At 38.1% G+C, this 19,115-nt stretch overlaps 2 protein-coding genes across 2 annotated transcripts; one reads left to right on the top strand and one right to left on the bottom strand.

Annotated features, from left to right (window-relative positions):
- The first annotated feature begins 11,301 nt into the window (after positions 1 to 11,301).
- LOC124632426 (tumor suppressor candidate 3) lies at positions 11,302 to 14,936 on the top strand. The gene is made up of 6 exons (XM_047167265.1): positions 11,302 to 11,483; positions 11,895 to 12,176; positions 12,512 to 12,652; positions 13,459 to 13,747; positions 14,264 to 14,456; positions 14,795 to 14,936. Exons 1-6 carry the CDS (start codon positions 11,406 to 11,408, stop codon positions 14,808 to 14,810), a joined length of 999 nt encoding a protein of 332 aa, XP_047023221.1. The 5' UTR covers positions 11,302 to 11,405; the 3' UTR covers positions 14,811 to 14,936.
- A 118-nt stretch (positions 14,937 to 15,054) lies between these two features.
- LOC124632427 (polyprenol reductase) lies at positions 15,055 to 18,887 on the bottom strand. The gene is made up of 4 exons (XM_047167266.1): positions 18,374 to 18,887; positions 16,693 to 16,881; positions 15,864 to 16,171; positions 15,055 to 15,666 (listed from the first exon to the last, which is right to left on the bottom strand). Exons 1-4 carry the CDS (start codon positions 18,708 to 18,710, stop codon positions 15,574 to 15,576), a joined length of 927 nt encoding a protein of 308 aa, XP_047023222.1. The 5' UTR covers positions 18,711 to 18,887; the 3' UTR covers positions 15,055 to 15,573.
- Positions 18,888 to 19,115: the final 228 nt, after the last annotated feature.

Below are 19,115 nucleotides of genomic sequence, written 5' to 3'. Positions count from 1 at the left end.
CAATCGGTAAACTATGAAAGTAAGGTAAAATGGATCCAGGAAATCAAACGCAGATTTTTGGTGCAGTAAACGCCAGCCCTATTCTAACCATTCTAACCCGTGATTAGGGTTAAACAAGGTTTTCCCGTGTGCGTTCGCGCAGCGGAATGTTGTTGAATTTAAAGATTTTAATTATGCAGATAATTAGTGTAAGACGTCCTATAATTGTGTATGGTAAATAAAAATTTGTGTATGCAGCCATTGTGGAGAAATTCACCAAAAACAGATTCCGCTGGGCGAACGTTGTCCTGGCGGAACTTTTTTTAATCCATAGACTTTAGAAGAAAAGAGATGTGTCCGAAAATTAGTGTGTATTTGTGTATAATTGACTATGTATGAATGAAATCAGTGCATGCATAAACTTCGGAGAAATTCAAGTTTCCGCTACGCGAACGTTTGGCCATTAGCTAGTTTTCATATAAAGCGCTTACATAGAGAGCTGTAGATTTTTACATACGTTGTCTTGAATTTGTTTATATTTGTTTAAAAAACAGATTTAGAAAAAGTCGTAGGGTTTAAAAAATAAAAATATAAACGTAAAATACACTTATTAGGTCTTAGTTCTTAAAGTATGCAGTTTGGGGTCTAGATTTTCACGTTTACACAAACCTTGTAAGTGTCTCCAACATGTTGCCAAGTATCAATGATGTTCCGTTAGTAATTAAAAAGTTATAGGATATTTTACCATGAATAGATCACTGTTTACAAAGCAGTCGAATATCACGACGTTCTAAAGGAATTGCATGGTAAAATGTATGCCAATAATTAGTTTAATCATTCAACTATTCACTTGCAAAATTTCATGTCATTAAATTCAGTAATTAAAGAAAGACAATTATAATACTGACGGAGCATCGAAACCCTACATAATCCGACCAAGTTCGGATAGCTACAAAAAAGCGGCCGTGCCATATGTCTAAGCAACGTTCTTAACTTGGTAGGTTAGTATTTATTAATATGGTATAGTTGCGTACACAAGCGTTAGGAAAAAATAAAACAATTGTATTTCTTGATTGAAAAATATTTTTTTAATAATAATGCAACGTCAACGTCACTGTCACATTTTTTTGCTCTCCAAATCTTTTCAATAAAAATTAATAATTTACATATACAGGGTTACTGGTAAGTAGACCGCATCCTTTCAGGAGGTGATAGTATAGGTCAATACGGACAAATTTGACCCTGGGATACACTGGGCAAAAGTTGACCCGTTTCGAGATAATCGAATTTCAAGATCTTTTCTTTACAAGTCGTCTAGGTACACGAATACATTTTTATTATTAGTTAAAAGTCTCGTTTCTGCGGATTTTTGTGTGTTTTGTGCCTTTTTGGATAGCCAGATAGATGTAGATGTTTTTTAAGTATTCTGCACAAAAAAATGAAGAGTAACATTTTTGAGAAAATAACTACTAAAAAAGTAATTGCTGTTCGCTATAATTTCCTCTGTGATTTGTACAGTTTTATGGTTTGTTATTATGAAGTGATTCATCTTCTATCCAAAAACACACAAAAATCCACAAAAACGAGACTTTTGACTAATAATGAAAATTTATACATGTACCTAGACGACTGATCTTGAAATTCGATTATCTTGAAATGGGTTAACTTTTGCCCAGTGTATCCCAGGGTCAAATTTGTCCGTATTGACCTATACTATCAGCTCCTGAAAGGATGCGGTCTACTTACCAGTAACCCTGTATATTTTATACATAATGTATTGAAATACCCAAAAAAAAAAGGAAATTAGTAACACGACTAAAATGAGAAACGAGAAAGACGACAAGAAACTCTTTAAAAAATCAGCAATGTGCATCGGCTATGTGAGAGAAAACTAATAATGTTGACGAGAGCGGCCCGCCTACGCGCACGACTACCACCTCCGGGATCGTCGCTCAGCTCCGCCTCGCCGCCGCCGGACCCCGGACCACCAGTGATACCGGCGGCTGCAGCTGCGTCGAGCTCGAGCGACGAGTACTTCTCTCCGCCGACGTCGCCACCACCTGTACGTCGGCAGGGGAGACGCCGGCCACCGACGGGCTTGGGATCGGGGGACCATCAGGTCCCTAGCAGGGTCCCCGCTACCGGTGGTTGTGTGCAGCGCATGAGATGGACTCAGAAAATGAATGAGAACGTCATGCGCGCATACTACGGGTCCACAGAGGGAGGAACTAACCTCACTGCGTACCGTGATAGGATGCTGTCTCTGTTCCAGGTGCTTGAGCCAGCCGTCAACGTATCGGCCCAACGACTGTCGGATCAGGTGCGGGTTATCCAGCGCAATCACAGACTGGACGACGCCGCACTTGATCGGCTGCGCTTAGAGATGCTGAGCAGCCCTATGGTCACCACCTCGTCACAGGCCGCGGTGCCACCGCCACCTTCAGGCGGAGTCACGCCGCGGTCCAATCTCGTTGAACGGGATGAGGACAATAGGGTTGTAACGGTAAGTACTCAGTGCAACGAACGTGTGAGGAGTGCTCTGGAGGATGCGATTCAGGAATTTAGGTACTCACCCGTCGAAAACCGACCGCGACTACCTCGCTTGCCTATGCACAGACAGAATAGGGCGTTGGTGTGTGCTCTGGATTCGCTGTTGGAAAAATATTTTGAAAACAGCGAAGACCTCCTTGATACACACTCAATTATGTATTGCGCGGCTGTTGCGGCATGTCGTGTAGCTAATGTCAAATTCCCTGACAGTAACAGAGCTACACGACCAAAATCAGCGGTACCAGCTTGGCAGTGCAGGATTGAGCGTCGTATCGAGGGGGCCAGAGTACTCATCGGCAAACTATATTGCTTCAGGGAGGGTAATACCCGACCACGGGTGATGCGCTTTGTGAGACGTGCATTCATGGGGACTGGACTCAGTCCTCATGAATATATGCCGCGTATCGCGGAGCGCATCGACTTCCTGAAGCAAAAAGTCTGTGCATGGGCTAGCCGTATTCGAAGGTATAAACGACGGGTAGAACGTTACACCCAGAATCGTATGTTCCAGAGTGATCAAAGATGGGTATATAGAACTTGGGAGCGACCTGAGCAATACGTGATGGACGGGAGCCGGCCGGATGATGGTGCCACAAACACGTTTTGGCGCAACCTCTGGTCGACGCCCGTATTTCACGAGGAGGGTGACTGGACACGTGATGTTGAACGGAAGTGTGAACAAATACCAGAAATGGAGGAGGTCAATATTACCTCCTCCGACGTAGCCTGTGCAGTTCGTCCGATGCAAAACTGGAAATCACCAGGACCGGATGGACTGCACAATTTCTGGTTAAAGTGGCTGCAAAGTTCACACCCCTGTTTAGCATCACAGTTTCAGTCATCCTTAGAAGCCGGGTCGCTCCCACAGTTTCTAACAACAGGAGTTACCCATCTGCTCCATAAATCAGGCAGTACCGCGGAACCCAAAAATTATAGACCGATCACTTGTTTACCGACGGTCTATAAACTTCTTACATCTATTTTGAGATTAAAAATAAACCAACATATTGAAAAATATTCAATTATGTCAGTTTCTCAAAATGGATGTAAGAAGGGGTCCCGTGCTACTAAGGAGCTGCTCCTCACTGATATGGTCATCAGCCAACAGGTTCGACGATCCCGAAAGAATTTGTCGACATGTTGGATAGACTATAAGAAGGCCTACGACTCGGTCCCCCATGCATGGCTTAGGAGGGTACTGGAGTTGTATAAAATAAATACAACTCTACGCGCCTTTCTTGCGTCATGTATGGAGCAATGGAGAACGGTTCTTCACTATCCAGGATGTAGACAAATTGAAGGGACCGGCGATCCTATTAAGATCGAGCGGGGAATATTCCAGGGTGACAGTTTGAGTCCACTTTGGTTTTGCCTGGCCTTGAACCCTTTGAGCACATTGCTAGAGGGTTCGGGGCTGGGCTATCCTTTGCGGAGAGGGGGTCAGGTTATATCCCATTTGCTTTATATGGATGATCTGAACCTGTTTGCCACTACAGAACTGCAGCTGATGAAGCTACTGAAGATCACTGAAAATTTCAGTAGTTGCATCAGGATGGAGTTCGGTGTGGACAAATGTGCAGTCATGCATGTAAAGCGAGGGGGAATTGTGGAATCTGAGGGAGTACAACTCTCAGATTCCATAAACCTGAGATCACTCTCCGCAAACGATACATATAAATACTTGGGTATGGCGGAGGGGTTAGGCATCAATGTGGCTGTCATGAAACAGTCATTACGGGAGCGTTTCTTTGGCCGCCTGAATAAGGTCCTAAAAAGTTCCTTATCAGGCGGCAACAAGGTTCGCGCCTATAATGGTTGGGTCATGCCAGTCCTGATGTACTCCTTCGGCATACTCAAATGGACTCAAACTGAATTGGATGCCTTGGATAGGAGAGTCCGCACACTGCTGACCGCAGAACGAATGCATCACCCACGATCGTCGGTGATGAGACTGTACATCCCACGGAAATGTGGAGGCCGAGGCTTTTTAAATGCAAAGACGCTCCACAACCGTGAGGTGTGCAGTCTCAGAGAATATCTTCTCAAAAGCGACGTGGGTATGCATCGTGATATGGTAGCAGTGGACAAAGGACTCACCCCGCTATCGTTGGCAAATGAGAACTGGCGCAGACCTGTGGTACTAACTACCCATGATCGCAAGGAGGTATGGCAGAGCAAACAGCTACACGGACGCTTCTTCGGGGCTCTTCATGGCCCCGATGTAGACTTCAATGCGTCCGTATCTTGGCTACGCTTCGGTGACTTGTTTGGAGAAACCGAAGGGTTTGTATGTGCAATTATGGACGAAGTTATCCTTACGAATAACTACCGGAGATATATCGTGAAAGACGGGACGGTTGACATATGTCGGGAATGTCACCATCCGGGTGAGTCTATCAGACATATTATATCTGGTTGTTCTCGTTTGGCTAATGGTGAATATTTGCACAGACATAACCAAGTGGCCAAGATTATCCACCAGCAGCTTGCTCTGCAATACAACCTTGTAGACCTTGAGGTACCGTACTACAAGTATGCGCCCGACCCAGTTCTCGAAAAGGACCATATCACGTTGTACTGGGATCGATCTATCATCACTGACAGGACTATTGTAGCCAATAAGCCTGATATTGTGGTGATAGATCGATCAGCGCGCCGCGCGATGATAGTCGATGTCGCCGTTCCGCATGACGAGAACCTTGTGAAAGCTGAGAAAGAGAAACAAATAAAGTATCTCGACTTAGCGCACGAGGTTGTCGCCATGTGGAGTGTCGACACGGCTGTTGTTGTGCCGATTGTCGTTACGGCCAATGGTTTAATAGCCAAGAGCCTCGACGAACACCTCAGGAGGCTCTCGTTGGGCGGCTGGATCAAGGGACTGATTCAGAAGGCAGTACTCCTTGATACGGCACGTATTGTGAGGAGGTTTCTGTCTCTGGGACCCTAACCACCGGTACCTTGGACCCTGTGCCCGATATCGGTGGCAACCTATTTTTTATATTTTTAAATGTTTTTTATTTTTATATTTAATATTTAAAAATGTAAATTATATGCTTGAAAATAAATAAATACCAAAATGCCACTATCTACGATAAAAATAAATCTTCAATTAACAAGTACTTCTCTATTTAAATATCTGTGTAAAAAAATATTTTTATTATTATTACTTACATAAATTACTTAACTACGTGATTAAAAATAACGTTAATAAACGTTACGTATTTTAACTAAAATGTCGTAGATAGTGGCGTTATTATTAAAAAAATATTTTTCATTCAAGAAATGCAATTGTTTTATTTTTTCCTAACGCTTGTGTACGCAACTGTACCATATTAATAAATATACTAACCTTCCAAGTTAAGAACGTTTCTTAAGCTTTGGTTTCCTAGGAAAGCGGTGCCGTCATATAGCGGCCGTAATACAACGGTGAATGACGTCACTAGAACGTTGTCTATGTAAACGAAATGGGGCGGTTTCATAGAGAGCGGTAACGTACACCGTAACTTCAAAAAGCGGTGCCGCCATTTGCATGACGGCCGACTTGACGGTGTCAGATTGTTTGGTGAACGTTTTATTGAAAGCGGTGAAGCCTTTTTAATCCGTATTTGTGTTTTTTTTTTTCGGAACAACGTAAAAAATGAGTTCCAACTCTTGGAGCAGCGAGGACGACGAAATTTTAATAGATTTCGTTCGTAACCACGAAGCAATAAATAATATAAAAAGTAAAAATTATAGAAAAAGTCAATTAAAACAAAATTGGTGTCGTGTAATTTGAGAAATATTAAATAAAACAGGTTAGTAAGTATAATACAACTAAAAAAAAGTTTATGACGGTGTGTTAAAACGGCCGTGGAACTTTCCACATGTCATCACCGTAAAGACGACCGTCTATTTGCGCCCGTAATATTACGGCCGCTATATGTCGGCACCGCTTTCCTAGGAAACCCAAGCTTTAGACATATGGCACGGCCGCTTTTTTGTAGCTATCCTAACTTGGTCGGATTATGTAGGTTTTCGATGCTCCGTCAGTATTATAATTGTCTTTCTTTAATTACTGAATTTAATGACATGAAATTTTGCAAGTGAATAGTTGAATGATTAAACTAATTATTGGCATACATTTTACCATGCAATTCCTTTAGAACGTCGTGATATTCGACTGCTTTGTAAACAGTGATCTATTCATGGTAAAATATCCTATAACTTTTTAATTACTAACGGAACATCATTGATACTTGGCAACATGTTGGAGACACTTACAAGGTTTGTGTAAACGTGAAAATCTAGACCCCAAACTGCATACTTTAAGAACTAAGACCTAATAAGTGTATTTTACGTTTATATTTTTATCTTTTAAACCCTACGACTTTTTCTAAATCTGTTTTTTAAACAAATATAAACAAATTCAAAACAACGTATGTAAAAATCTACAGCTCTCTATGTAAGCGCTTTATATGAAAACTAGCTAATGGCCAAACGATCGCGTAGCGGAAACTTGAATTTCTCCGAAGTTTATGCATGCACTGATTTCATTCATACATAATCAATTATACACAAATACACACTAATTTTCGGACACATCTCTTTTCTTCTAAAGTCTATGGATTAAAAAAAGTTCCGCCAGGACAACGTTCGCCAACGTTCGCCCAGCGGAATCTGTTTTTGGTGAATTTCTCCACAATGGCTGCATACACAAATTTTTATTTACCATACACAATTATAGGACGTCTTACACTAATTATCTGCATAATTAAAATCTTTAAATTCAACAACATTCCGCTGCGCGAACGCACACGGTTTTCCCTTCGGCGATCTATGCCACAGGCCACTGGTGGGTCAGGATGGCGGGGGTTTACTTTAAGTTGGCGCCCCATTTTTTGTGTACTGGCAAAATAGGTGTCCATGTCCTTACCACACACATGATAATGTATTCGGGTGAAACCTTCCGTCCCCAGCATATGCTGAGACCGGCACCAACATCTGCTGAGACCGGCCCCAACAACTGCTGAAAGCTTCTCGGTACTTCCGCCAACCCAATTCCTGCTGCTAAGTTTCAGTAGTTTAGATGCAGTAGCGCAGCATCAATAGGAAACAAAATCGCGTGTGCGTTCGCGCAGCGGAATGTTGTTGAATTTAAAGATTTTAATGATGCAGATAATTAGTGTATGACGTCCTATAATTGTGTATGGTAAAAAAAAAAATTGTGTATGCAGCCCATAGACATAATGCAGCCATTGTGGAGAAATTGACCAAAAACTGATTCCGCTGGGCCACCGTTGTCCTGGCGGAACTTTTTTTAATCCATAGACTTTAGAGAAAAAGAGGTGTCCAAAAATTAGTGTGTATTTGTGTATAATTATTTATGTATGAATGAAATCAGTGCATGCACAAACTTCGGAGAAATTCAATTTTCCGCTACGCGAACGTTTGGCCACTAGCTAGTTTTCATTTATAGCGCTTACATAGAGAGCTGTAGATTTTTACATACATTGTTTTGAATTTGTTTAAAAAACAGATTTAGAAAAAGTCGTAGGGTTCAAAAGATAAAAATATAAACGTAAAATACACTTATTAGGTCTTAGTTCTTAAAGTAAGCAGTTGAGGGTCTAGATTTTCACGTTTACACAAACCTTGTGTCTGCAACATGTTGCCAAGTAAAGTTATCGGCACGGATATCGAGCCATGACCTTCACCTGCGCAGAAGCGATTTATTGGTTTATTGCCTTATGTGTACAGTGCGCAAAGCGATCCCCACTCTTCCGCCGAGAGCTCAATATCCGTGCCGGTAACTATATCAATGATGTTCCGTTAGTAATTAAAAAGTTATAGGATAATTTACCATGAATAGATCACTGTTTACAAAGCAGTCGAATATCACGACGTTCTAAAGGTATTGCATGGTAAAATGTATGCCAATAATTTGTTTAATCATTCAACTATTCACTTGCAAAATTTCTCATGTCATTAAATTCAGTAGAGGAAGTGAAGCATATTTGGAATACCAGTTTGTTCTTTGAAAATAAATTGAAGGAGAAACGGGATAGCTCAATAAAAAATACATTAAATTATTGTCAAAATATTAAACTTTAATAATGAGAACAATCAAATATAAAAAATACCAGATATATTATCAAAATGCCTATCAAACTAAAAATACTCCAAAAACGTGATTTGACTTAGGGAGCAGATAATTTGGAATATAGTTAGTAGTTTTCGCTTTTTCGTAACCACCTAAACTTGGTCGGGTTACCACGGTCATTCACTTCCTAATGACTTTAATCGTATTATCTCATTAATTATCTAATGTACTGAGCTGAAATTTTACTGACATACACCTGATCTATATAACTAATTATTGAGATAACATTCAGGGCCCCGATTCTCCTAATTTTACTTAAGCGTCATACGATTCACGTTCGACTCGATTCGACTGAGATCCGATCCCGACTCGATTACGATTGAAGCGTATGTGGCATTCCGCTATTTTTTCTTTGAAATAAACGTTTTTATCCTTTTCTGTCATTCAATAATGAATCATTTTGTCTGCAAATGATTTACGATTGCAAAATGATTGTACAGCAAACTACCGTATAGACCAAAATCATCAAAATAGCAGACCAATCAAATGACAATCGAATACGATTGGTCTTTTATTAGTAGCAGAATGGCCGATATGGTTAAAACTGCTATTACGATCATATTGCGATTCGATTTCTATTCGATTTTGACATTATTAACTTAGGAGAATCGGGGCCCAGTTCATATATCCAATCCTGTGGCCAAATAACACCGCGCGCATCAAGACCGTGCTCGTGAAAAACTGAATATCATCATAACTTGTTAAATACTTACAGGATGCTTATGAAACTTCATATATATTTGAAGGCAGTTACAAGCTTATGGTTTCCATCATCAGATCCTGACCTGATGATTATGGGACCATCTGTGAGGTATACCCTATCAAAACAAAAAATAATTTAATAAAGTAGTCCCATGAACGATGTTTTCATAACAGCGCCTGAACAATTTTTAAAGCATTTTTTTCGTACGAACGTGTAAAAAAAATGAATTGGAGAGTATGGCATATTTTTTTTAACATTTTTATCTTTTTTTTGAGATACGTCACATTGTTATAGGACGTGGGGCAATTTTGATCCGTCTTCTTTATAAATGTGCGCAACAATTACAAAAGCCGCAAAACTAATTATCTTTAAGGGTGCGTCCACATCTGGCGAATGCGCCGCGAATGCGCAGCACGCGAGCCGATCGCGAGCTGCGCGCGTGCATTTTTGTTCGTGCGCCGCTTCTGCGCCGCCCGCGCGCAGCTCGCGCGCGACCTAAGCGCCGCACGCGAGCGGCGCGCAGGCGGCGCGCGACGTCTGCCATCTTCGATAGTACTGAGCCAATATACGGAACTGTAAGGGCGAGAACTGATTGCGCGCAGATCGCGCGCCGCTCGCGCGCTCTATACGAGCCTTGCGTGAGTTGCGCTAAAGAGGCGCACCGAACTATTGCAGTGACTGCACGCGCGCAGCTCGCGGACAGCTCGCGATCGGCTCGCGTGCTGCGCATTCGCGGCGCATTCGCCAGATGTGGACGCACCCTAAGGTTCAAATGACCATTGTCGACAACATCTGGCCTGGGTAACGGACACGAGGAAAACGGCTAGTATGTATTTATAAAAATATTGATTTTTGACTACCACTTCAGAGGTCAGTGACCACTTCTCAAACACTTTAAAAAATAAAGCAAAACAATCTTCATAAACGCAGAGTTGAGTACACGCATAGACATAATATTAGTAAACAGGACTGCGCATATAAACCCAAAAAACGAGCCGAGTGAAACAGTTAGTACGGAGGCTGTCTGTCCCTTTCTAATAGGGTGACTATGAGATTAAGCTATGTGAGACAAATCCGAATTTGCTAAGATTATTAAACACAGATTAGTATTGAAGTTTTAACTTACGCAGTTTGTGACCTTAAGATACTAATAAAGGCTTTTAATAATTAGCGGAAATTAGCAGTATAAAAGCAGGAAGATTCGAAGTGAAGACTGTTTTTTTTGTATTTCTACTTCATATATAGACTGCTGAGCCATTTATGTCGCCTTTCTTCTTTTTTTGGGAAGCTATAACAATAGTACAACAGTTTTAAAATCCATCACCCATATTTTGACTCGTTACAAGAATTCATGGGCACCCTAGTTGTTTGGTTTACGAAAATGTTATTATTAGCTAACCTGTGGAACGATATATTGCAACCACCATAGGATTCACTTTTGCAAGTAGAAACGCAACACTTTTTCACCATTTTAATAGTTTAAATTGATTTAATACAAAAAAAAAATAAACAAAATTTTAAATGCTGATTACGCGCCAAGAATGTTCAGGGTTACCGCTAGAAAATAAAAAAAGCAAAATAAAAATTTATGTTGTTTATGTTTTAATAATAAATACGAATAAATTAATGCGATTGTTATTAATTTGTTGACTTACAATTGTTAAAATAAGATAAAAATATAAGTGATTCAATTGTTTTTGGGAAGACAAAACTTTTGATCACAACATTTTTTTATGCTGGCAAGGTGTTAGAAAGAGACAAACAGCCTCCGTTCGAACTATCCCTCTCGGCTCGGATTTGCCTCTGTGTATTATGCAACCAATTTAGTACCTTATTGCGTTAGAATAGAGTTCATTTTCGTAAATATATATTTTGAGCGTGCGCAATCTTGTTTAGTAATATTATATCTATGAGTACACGTCATTCGTTTCTGAAATTTGACGTTTGTTTTGAGGTGGCAAATGTCAAATCACCTTTTCACTATTCCTGAAATTGGAGGAGTTTGTGGTGAATTATAGTAATTAAGTTACAGAAATGAAGTTTAAACTCCTATTATTCCTAACTATAATTTTAACCTACTATGAAGGAGAAGCTCAAACCCGTACGAAGGGGGTAAGCTATGACCATTTTTCGATTCTGCCTACCGGCATTTTCTAGTTAAGTTTTAGCGTAAATGAGGCGATTAATGCCATCTAAATTGTTTCTAAACATTCGGTAACCATCTAAGTAATTACTGCTTTTTGTAACCATAATATTACAATAATTATAACAACCTATTTAGATTCTAAGCCAAGCCTTGGCAGTAGAAAAAGTAGTCTATCTTTATCCTCTTATTAGTTCCATAATATTATAAACGTAAAATTTCCTTATTGATTATAAAGTTGAAACATTTAGGTATATGTTGCAAGTGACAATTACAAAAATTCTATCATATTTTTAACACAACCAATATACAAAGAATAGTAGACTGTAAACACACTTAATATGAGCTATTAGATATAATTACGTACATTTTTATTCCAGCTTGAAGAAAAAGTCCAGCAGTTAACAGACTTCACAGCCAAAAAGTCAATAATTTCTCTTAACTTGAACAAATTCAAGGAATATGTGAAATCTCCGCCTAGAGACTACTCCTTCATCATCATGTTCACAGCGATGGCACCGTCGAGGCGCTGTGCCATCTGTCAGCATGTGTACGATGAGTACCTGATTGTAGCTAACTCGTTCAGGTTCTCACCGGCTTACAATAATAAGCTGTTCTTCGGTATGGTTGATTTTGATGAGGGTTCTGATATCTTCCAAATGGTAAGTCAATTCTTCACTGAATTTATATGATATTGTGTATTAATCTGCTGGAAAACAATTTGTTAACAAGAAAAGTAATTTATAAGACTTTATACATGATTACAACAAGAAAATTATGTACTGGTTTCATATTAAGTTTCATACACAAGAATAAATATTATAATTTATTTTAGCTTCATACCTCACTTTTTTTGATACCTTAATTTTCGAAAACAAAATGCTACCAAACTTACCTGTTTCACGTAAATTACACCACTTTATATTTTCTTTTTTAAATTCTCCTATACTTTATAGGTAGGTACACAAATTCATTGATCCATATTGATATTTTTCAGCTACGTTTAAACACAGCACCTGTTATAATGCACTTCCCCGCCAAAGGCAAGCCAAAACCAGCTGATTCCATGGACTTCGAGAGGTCTGGAATCCATGCTGAAGCTATTTCCAAATGGATCCAAGATAGGACTGATGTTCAGGTATGGTATTTAGTTCACTCTTGATTTCTAGTCCTCAGTAGGTACTGGAAAATTTAAAGAAGGAAAATAAATAATCAAAGTACTCAAAGCTGGACCTATCTATTGGCATAGCAGTCAATTGCCTAGCAGCATGGCGATGATAATAATTCCTCTTTAAACATTCTTAACTTTTGAAGCTTCTTTACACTTTTTGAAAAACTTCATAAATCGATTAGAACAGAAACACCATAATAATGAACAAATCACTTACCTAGAAATGCAAGTTGAGCTAACAGCCGCATAGATCTTTATTGCCAAACATACTAAATAGCAAAGTATGTATTTTCAAATTAACAACCTATCAAGCTATGAAATAATTGCATTGTTATCGCTGTTGCATGTTAACAACTATTTTCAATAAATGTTATGCCAGTTGTACATTGATAGGCTATAGTTTTACAAGTGTTTAAAATGAGGTCAATTCTTCACAGTCTATGGGTTAAGTACTATATTTTTCTCAGTTACATAAGAGTTGTAAAGTGTATATAAAATTTTAAAACTTCATTGAAGATGGCTAAAAATAAGAAAGTTAGTCTATATACATATATTTTTTACAAAGGAGAACTTGTAACTTGACAAATAGGTACATATAAAATTGCATAGCTCAAAGTTACAATCTGATTATGTGTACCTACACGAGTACTTTATCTAAGATTGCAAGGGGCTGGCTGAATTACCAAGGGTCCTCTATAAATTCGAATTTGCGATGTGACAATCAAAAGATATGTATGTTTAAAAAACTACTAACAAAGGTTTAATATTTTCAGATCAGGATATTCCGTCCGCCCAACTACTCTGGTGCAGTAGCATTCGCAATGCTATTCATCCTAGTGGCTGGCTTCCTCTACCTCCGTAGAAACAACCTTGAGTTCCTCTACAATAAACAGATGTGGGCTGTTGGTGCAGTGTTCTTCTGCTTTGCCCTGGTTTCTGGACAAATGTGGAACCATATCAGAGGCCCACCGTTCTTCCATAGGACTAAGAATGGACCGGTGTACATTAATGGAGGATCACATGGACAATTTGTGTTGGAGAGCTATATTGTGGCCATTTTGAGTATCCTTTTTAAAAAAAGTCTTCAAATGCAGTGAGCTGATTTTACGAGTATCACTAAAGTTCTTATTAAACAAATTTATGTTGTTGAAAATTGATTAGTCTGAAATTGGTGAAATAAAAGGTAGGTACAGAGATTTTTAGATGTGGCTTGAAAAAAAAACGCAGTTGTTATGGGGCATTCATTAAGAACTTAAGCATGCCTAGCAATAAAATCGGTTTAAACCATATATGTACTTCAGACTGTTTGTTTCTATGGCATGCCGCGTTGTGTATTAAAAAATTAAAATCTCCGCTTCTAGCGTAGCTGAATGTTTAAAAGCGGCTTTGTCGAACAATTCTTATTATTTTGAAGAGGATTAACAGTATCGTAGCATGCAAGGTACTCAATTAGGTAATATTGAAACACGCCTAGGACAACACATTGCTGAGGCGACCAAACTAGTAGCTAGTGGATGGACCGCCTAAGATTTACATTACACATTTATCTGAAATATTTTCCTTAACCATCAACCACAGATGCAGCAGTAGTTGTAGGCATGATCCTAATGATTGAAGCGGCAGGCGGAGTGAAGAACCAAGACATAGTGCGCTCTCAAGCGGACGGCAAGCGCAGACGCTTCCAGTCTATTGTAGGACTGGTGTTAGTCTGTGTTTTCTTCTCTCTGCTTCTGTCTGTCTTCAGGGCTAAGACACAGGGTTATCCTTACAGGTTTGTATTAATCTTTATTTATTGTTTATTACTGGAAAATTGTGCCCAAAAACTCAGTTTTTGAGAGGGATAACTTATGGGAGATTGGATTTTTTAGGTATTTTGTAATTTTGATTGTGTTAATGGACTTTTGTTGCCGACTGTACCCGGCACAAGTCATTGGGAAAAAATATTTATGAACTCAATGATTACCTACCTACTTACTGAGTTTTTAAGCATGTTGCCTCATTATCAGAAGTCTTATGTAGATTTTACAACAATATGATTCAAATGCATTTAATCAGCATTCGTAATATTAGAGGCTTATAGTACTAATTAAATGTTTATTTTCTTTACAGCTTCCTGTTCAAGTGAGAAGTTCGAATAATAGTTTGTAAGATCGACGATGTAAGTCGAAGTGTGTGTGCAATTGTATGTATTTACATAGGGAGTCCGTATTCGTTCTACAATTGGTCAATAAATTTGTTTCTATTTATTAAATCGTTTTTAATTATAATACTGATCAGTTATTTAAAAAATTAGGTCATGTAAGTAACTATGTTTTTCCATCTTTAATAAACTATTTTGGTTATTAGAGGGGGAAAATAAAAATGCCAAATGAATGATAACTAAAAATATATTTGTCTTAAAATTCTACAATATTTTATATGCCTCTCTGGCTCACTGGCTAAATGGCCGAAAATATTAACTGTTCTAATTCAGACAGTTAATTATCCCTGTTTTGAGTTTTACCTACAAATAATAATCGAGAATAAAATTAATAAGGCCACAGTATAGTTATCGGCACGGATAATGAGCTCTCGGCGGAAGAGTGGGGATCGCTTTGCGCACTGTTCACTTAAGGCAATAAACCAATAAATCACTCCTGCGCAGGTGAAGGTCAGGGCTCAACATCCTTGCCGATGATTATTATCACCTTAATCAGATACATTTTACTCTTACTTTTTGCACCCATAAAATATATTAAGCCAACATTCTCCATGTTGCTTTCATGATCAATTACTTCTTTCAGAGGAATAAGATTTTGTATTTGTGTTTCTTTTCCCTTATATTCTACTCCAATAAATATTTTAAAAAATAAATGCTCAGTCTTCTTAATTTAATATCGCGCGGCAAACTACAATAAGCGCGGGAAAACCGCGAGCCTGTTTGCGGGGTATTTGTCGAATGTCTTTTTGTACCAATCGTGGGCTTGGATGGCAGTTTGAATCTGAAATTAAAACATACAGGATTTATTAGCTATAATATCAAAACGCAAAACATAAAAAAGAACTGATAAATTAGGAGTAAACAATTCATTTAAAAATTAAGGATTTTCTGGGATGGATGAATCGGTATCGCGCATCTGTGATTAAGTGTGATTAGACAATGGACAAGATACGAAGACAGTCGCTCTTTTAAACTCACCTGGTTACCCAAAACCCACAAATAAATGCAGAAGAAAGTCTTCGTTGGGACTAGCAACAACAGAACCGTATATAAAATGATCTCGCACATTCTATGCGGGCTCGAAACATATTCAAACATTCTCCCATGAGGTATCTTATGTTCCTCAGTCACCACTTCACCAGATTTCTTGTCTTTGCGCAAGTTCGCGAAGATTTGGTTCGTTTTGAACTGCTCATACCAAGACATAAGAAATATGACTGTGCAAGGTACAGAGAGGATCGTAGTACGGAGGTCGTTCCATTTGATGGTGTCTCGAGATTGGTTGCCTGAAAATAGAAAAAAAAGTATTAGAATAAATTAAGAACAAGTGAGGATGGAAACTATATATAGGGTATTATTTTTATGCATCTGGTTTTGCTGAATCGTGCAGCAATAATTTAAGATGCCTGATTATCTAGCTTACACAAAAAAAGTCGGTATTCCAAGGTGAAAGACATCGTATTACTTTCAGATCTCTAGCGGCGTCAGTGATGCACAATTTACTGAACTCTTATATTCAGCTGAAGAGAATGGTTTAAGGTCATTCAGAAAGTACTTAGCTGCATTTTAACTTGCAGATAGACTAGTCTAATCTTTAGTTATAAAATATTTTAACAGGTGCCTAATGAATTCTTATGAATTCAATAGAGAATTTGTTTGTGTTACGATTTCAAGCCAAATTGACAATACAGATTAAGATGACATTTGGCATAGGGTACTTTGGAGACATTATTGGGACATAGATCTGTATCTATTGTAGTTCTATTGGGTCTATACAAAATCTAGATTATGTTAAAGTGCTACTTACCACAAAACATCGGAGCTTGCCCAACCACAGCTATGATGCAAGCAAAGTAATGTATGATCCCCGCAAGGTAGTGACTCAGGTTCATCTTACTGGACTTGGCAAACACTTGCATGTAGTAAGTTTCATATAAACGCCTGATGCATTGTATTGTCAGCAGTGTCAACGCTAATAGGGCTGCTGTGACGGACACTGAAAATAAAAATAACATAACATTTAGATTTTTAAGAATGTTAGTGTAAGATGACATAGGTATAATCAAACCCAAATTATAATTAGGACATGGAGTATGATTCAATGTTATGAGAGTTTCAATATAATGCAGCATGAAGATTTTGGAATGATAATGATGATCTGACATAATGTTTACTTGTAATAATTTTAGTTACTCTAGCAGCCATAATTACATGACTAGAGAAAAAGAATGAGAAAAAAGTACATAAAAATAAGTACCTAATGCAAGTTGATTAGCCTTCAAGGTGAATTATTTTGAGAGGTAGGTTGCCTTAGCATTAATGACCGAAAGACTATGAGGAAAATTCATGAAAGCTGAAGACTTTGTTTACTTTATTTATTATTAACTAGCTTTTGCCCGCGACTTCGTTCGCGTGGAATAGTGGCATCCGGCAGATTTTTGGTTTGAACAATAGATGGCGCTATATGTCCGGAATAAATTGTATTTTTTTTGTAATAAAAACTATCTTATGTCCTTCTCCTGGCTCTAAACTACCTCTCTGCCAATTTTCAGCTAAATCGGTTCAGCCGTTCTTGAGTTATAAGTGGTGTAACTAACACGACTTGCTTTTATATATATGGATAGATTACAAAGAAAGTAGGTCTAGATTAACCTAAACCCCACAAAACTGTTTAAATTGTTTGCTTGAACATGCTAATTGCAGGAACTACCAGTCTGATTTAAAAAAAATCAGTGATAGCCCTTTTATTGGGGTAGGCTACTTTTGATACCACTGGACATGGGTAAAAGTGCTGGCAGCAGATCGTTTATGAATTTGATTCAGTAACTTATATAAATTATCCTTTTGAAAATAATGTTGTAACTGGCATAGTTTCTTAACAGCAAGGTTTATGACCCAAGGGGCTAGACAGCCAATACATTGAATACAAATAGCAGCAGCTATAAGCTATACATACTAATAAGTATGTCACAATAGTTTTAAGGACTCTTTCAATAGCTTTGTTGTGGTTATGATGAATTTGAAATAATGATTCTATCAACAATAGCACAATGAATCAAGGGAATCACTTGTTGAAAAGGATTCAAAGTTCCAACAAATGTATATTTAAAATTTATGGGTAATTTTCTGCAAATAATTTGCTAAATTATTTTATGAAATATTGTACACAAGACATGTTTATAATATACAAAAAGAATAGGAGTGTTGCAAACCAACAATGAAAAAGAAGTTGTATATAAATAAAGTAAATTGCATTTTAATGATGCTGTAGGGATCTAATGATCAGATTGAAACTAGATTAGACGTCTAGGCAATGTTTGTACACTAATATACTTTGAGTGGTCTTGACATGATTTACAAGTGAAAGGAATCTAAGCACTAAAGTAGTTTTCCATCTATACAGTTATTACTCTAATGATTTACTAGTACTAGATTTGGTAATTTAGTTTTTCACACCACATTGAATTATAAATCTTAAGTCAACTCACCAGAAGGCTCATTTTCCTGTAGCAGCACCTTCAACACGAAGTGGACAGGAAAACTAACGGTTGCCCCAAAGAAGTATACTACGATCATATAGGACAACATCGAAGCACTGAATAGAGTTGAAAATAAATAAAAATGTCTATAATACGCTTTTGGGATCTCAATAACTTGCAGGAAATTGGCGTCAGAGCCTTGGTAGGCGAAGCTCCCATATCGATAACCCTTTATAATAAAAGCAGGAACATATTTCTCAAAATTATTAATGATAACACCGGTAAATGTGACTGCGAAAGCCAAGTTTAAAAATATGAAATCTATAACGTTGATATAGTCGTCCATGTTTATTGGTTATTATAAAAGGCAGTGCACAGTACGTGTTGTGTATCTAAACACTTCTGAGACGCGAATACGAGATCTAACGGGACACCAATTCATTTTAACTTTCGTTGTTCTACATTCTTGAGCTCTGACCACTCAGCGAAATCAGCGATTTGAACGTGCTTTTGACAGTGACATGGGGCGTGTGACAGGTGTAATAGCAGCTGACTTTGACATTTTAGATGTTGCTATTTTAAAGACCAAAATATCTGCTAATATTTTTGTCTATGCATGTGTTGAGAGATCAAACAGTTTTCGTTATAATAACCATATTTTTTGTTATATATTTCAAATTTTTGACTTTCAATTTATTACACTGATTCTCAAAAATTGAAAATGTTTGGTAATTTACTTTTTATATTTTGG

The sequence above is a fragment of the Helicoverpa zea genome, chromosome 8 (assembly GCF_022581195.2).
Source record: "Helicoverpa zea isolate HzStark_Cry1AcR chromosome 8, ilHelZeax1.1, whole genome shotgun sequence".
NCBI lineage: Eukaryota > Metazoa > Arthropoda > Insecta > Lepidoptera > Noctuidae > Helicoverpa > Helicoverpa zea.
Note: the sequence above shows the minus strand (reverse complement) of the source record. Positions and strands in the feature narration are given on the sequence as shown.

What these genes read in the sequence shown, in the direction of transcription:
- LOC124632426 (XM_047167265.1), top strand. Translation starts at nt 11,406, where the DNA reads ATGAAGTTTAAACTCCTATTATTCCTAACTATAATTTTAACCTACTAT. An exon ending in AAGATAGGACTGATGTTCAG is followed by an intron (nt 12,653 to 13,458) that starts GTATGGTATTTA and finishes TAATATTTTCAG; the next exon opens with ATCAGGATATTCCGTCCGCC. An exon ending in CTATATTGTGGCCATTTTGA is followed by an intron (nt 13,748 to 14,263) that starts GTATCCTTTTTA and finishes CATCAACCACAG; the next exon opens with ATGCAGCAGTAGTTGTAGGC.
- LOC124632427 (XM_047167266.1), bottom strand. Translation starts at nt 18,710, where the DNA reads ATGGACGACTATATCAACGTTATAGATTTCATATTTTTAAACTTGGCT. An exon ending in ACAGGAAAATGAGCCTTCTG is followed by an intron (nt 16,882 to 18,373) that starts GTGAGTTGACTT and finishes TTTTATTTTCAG; the next exon opens with TGTCCGTCACAGCAGCCCTA. An exon ending in TGTGGGTTTTGGGTAACCAG is followed by an intron (nt 15,667 to 15,863) that starts GTGAGTTTAAAA and finishes TTTTAATTTCAG; the next exon opens with ATTCAAACTGCCATCCAAGC.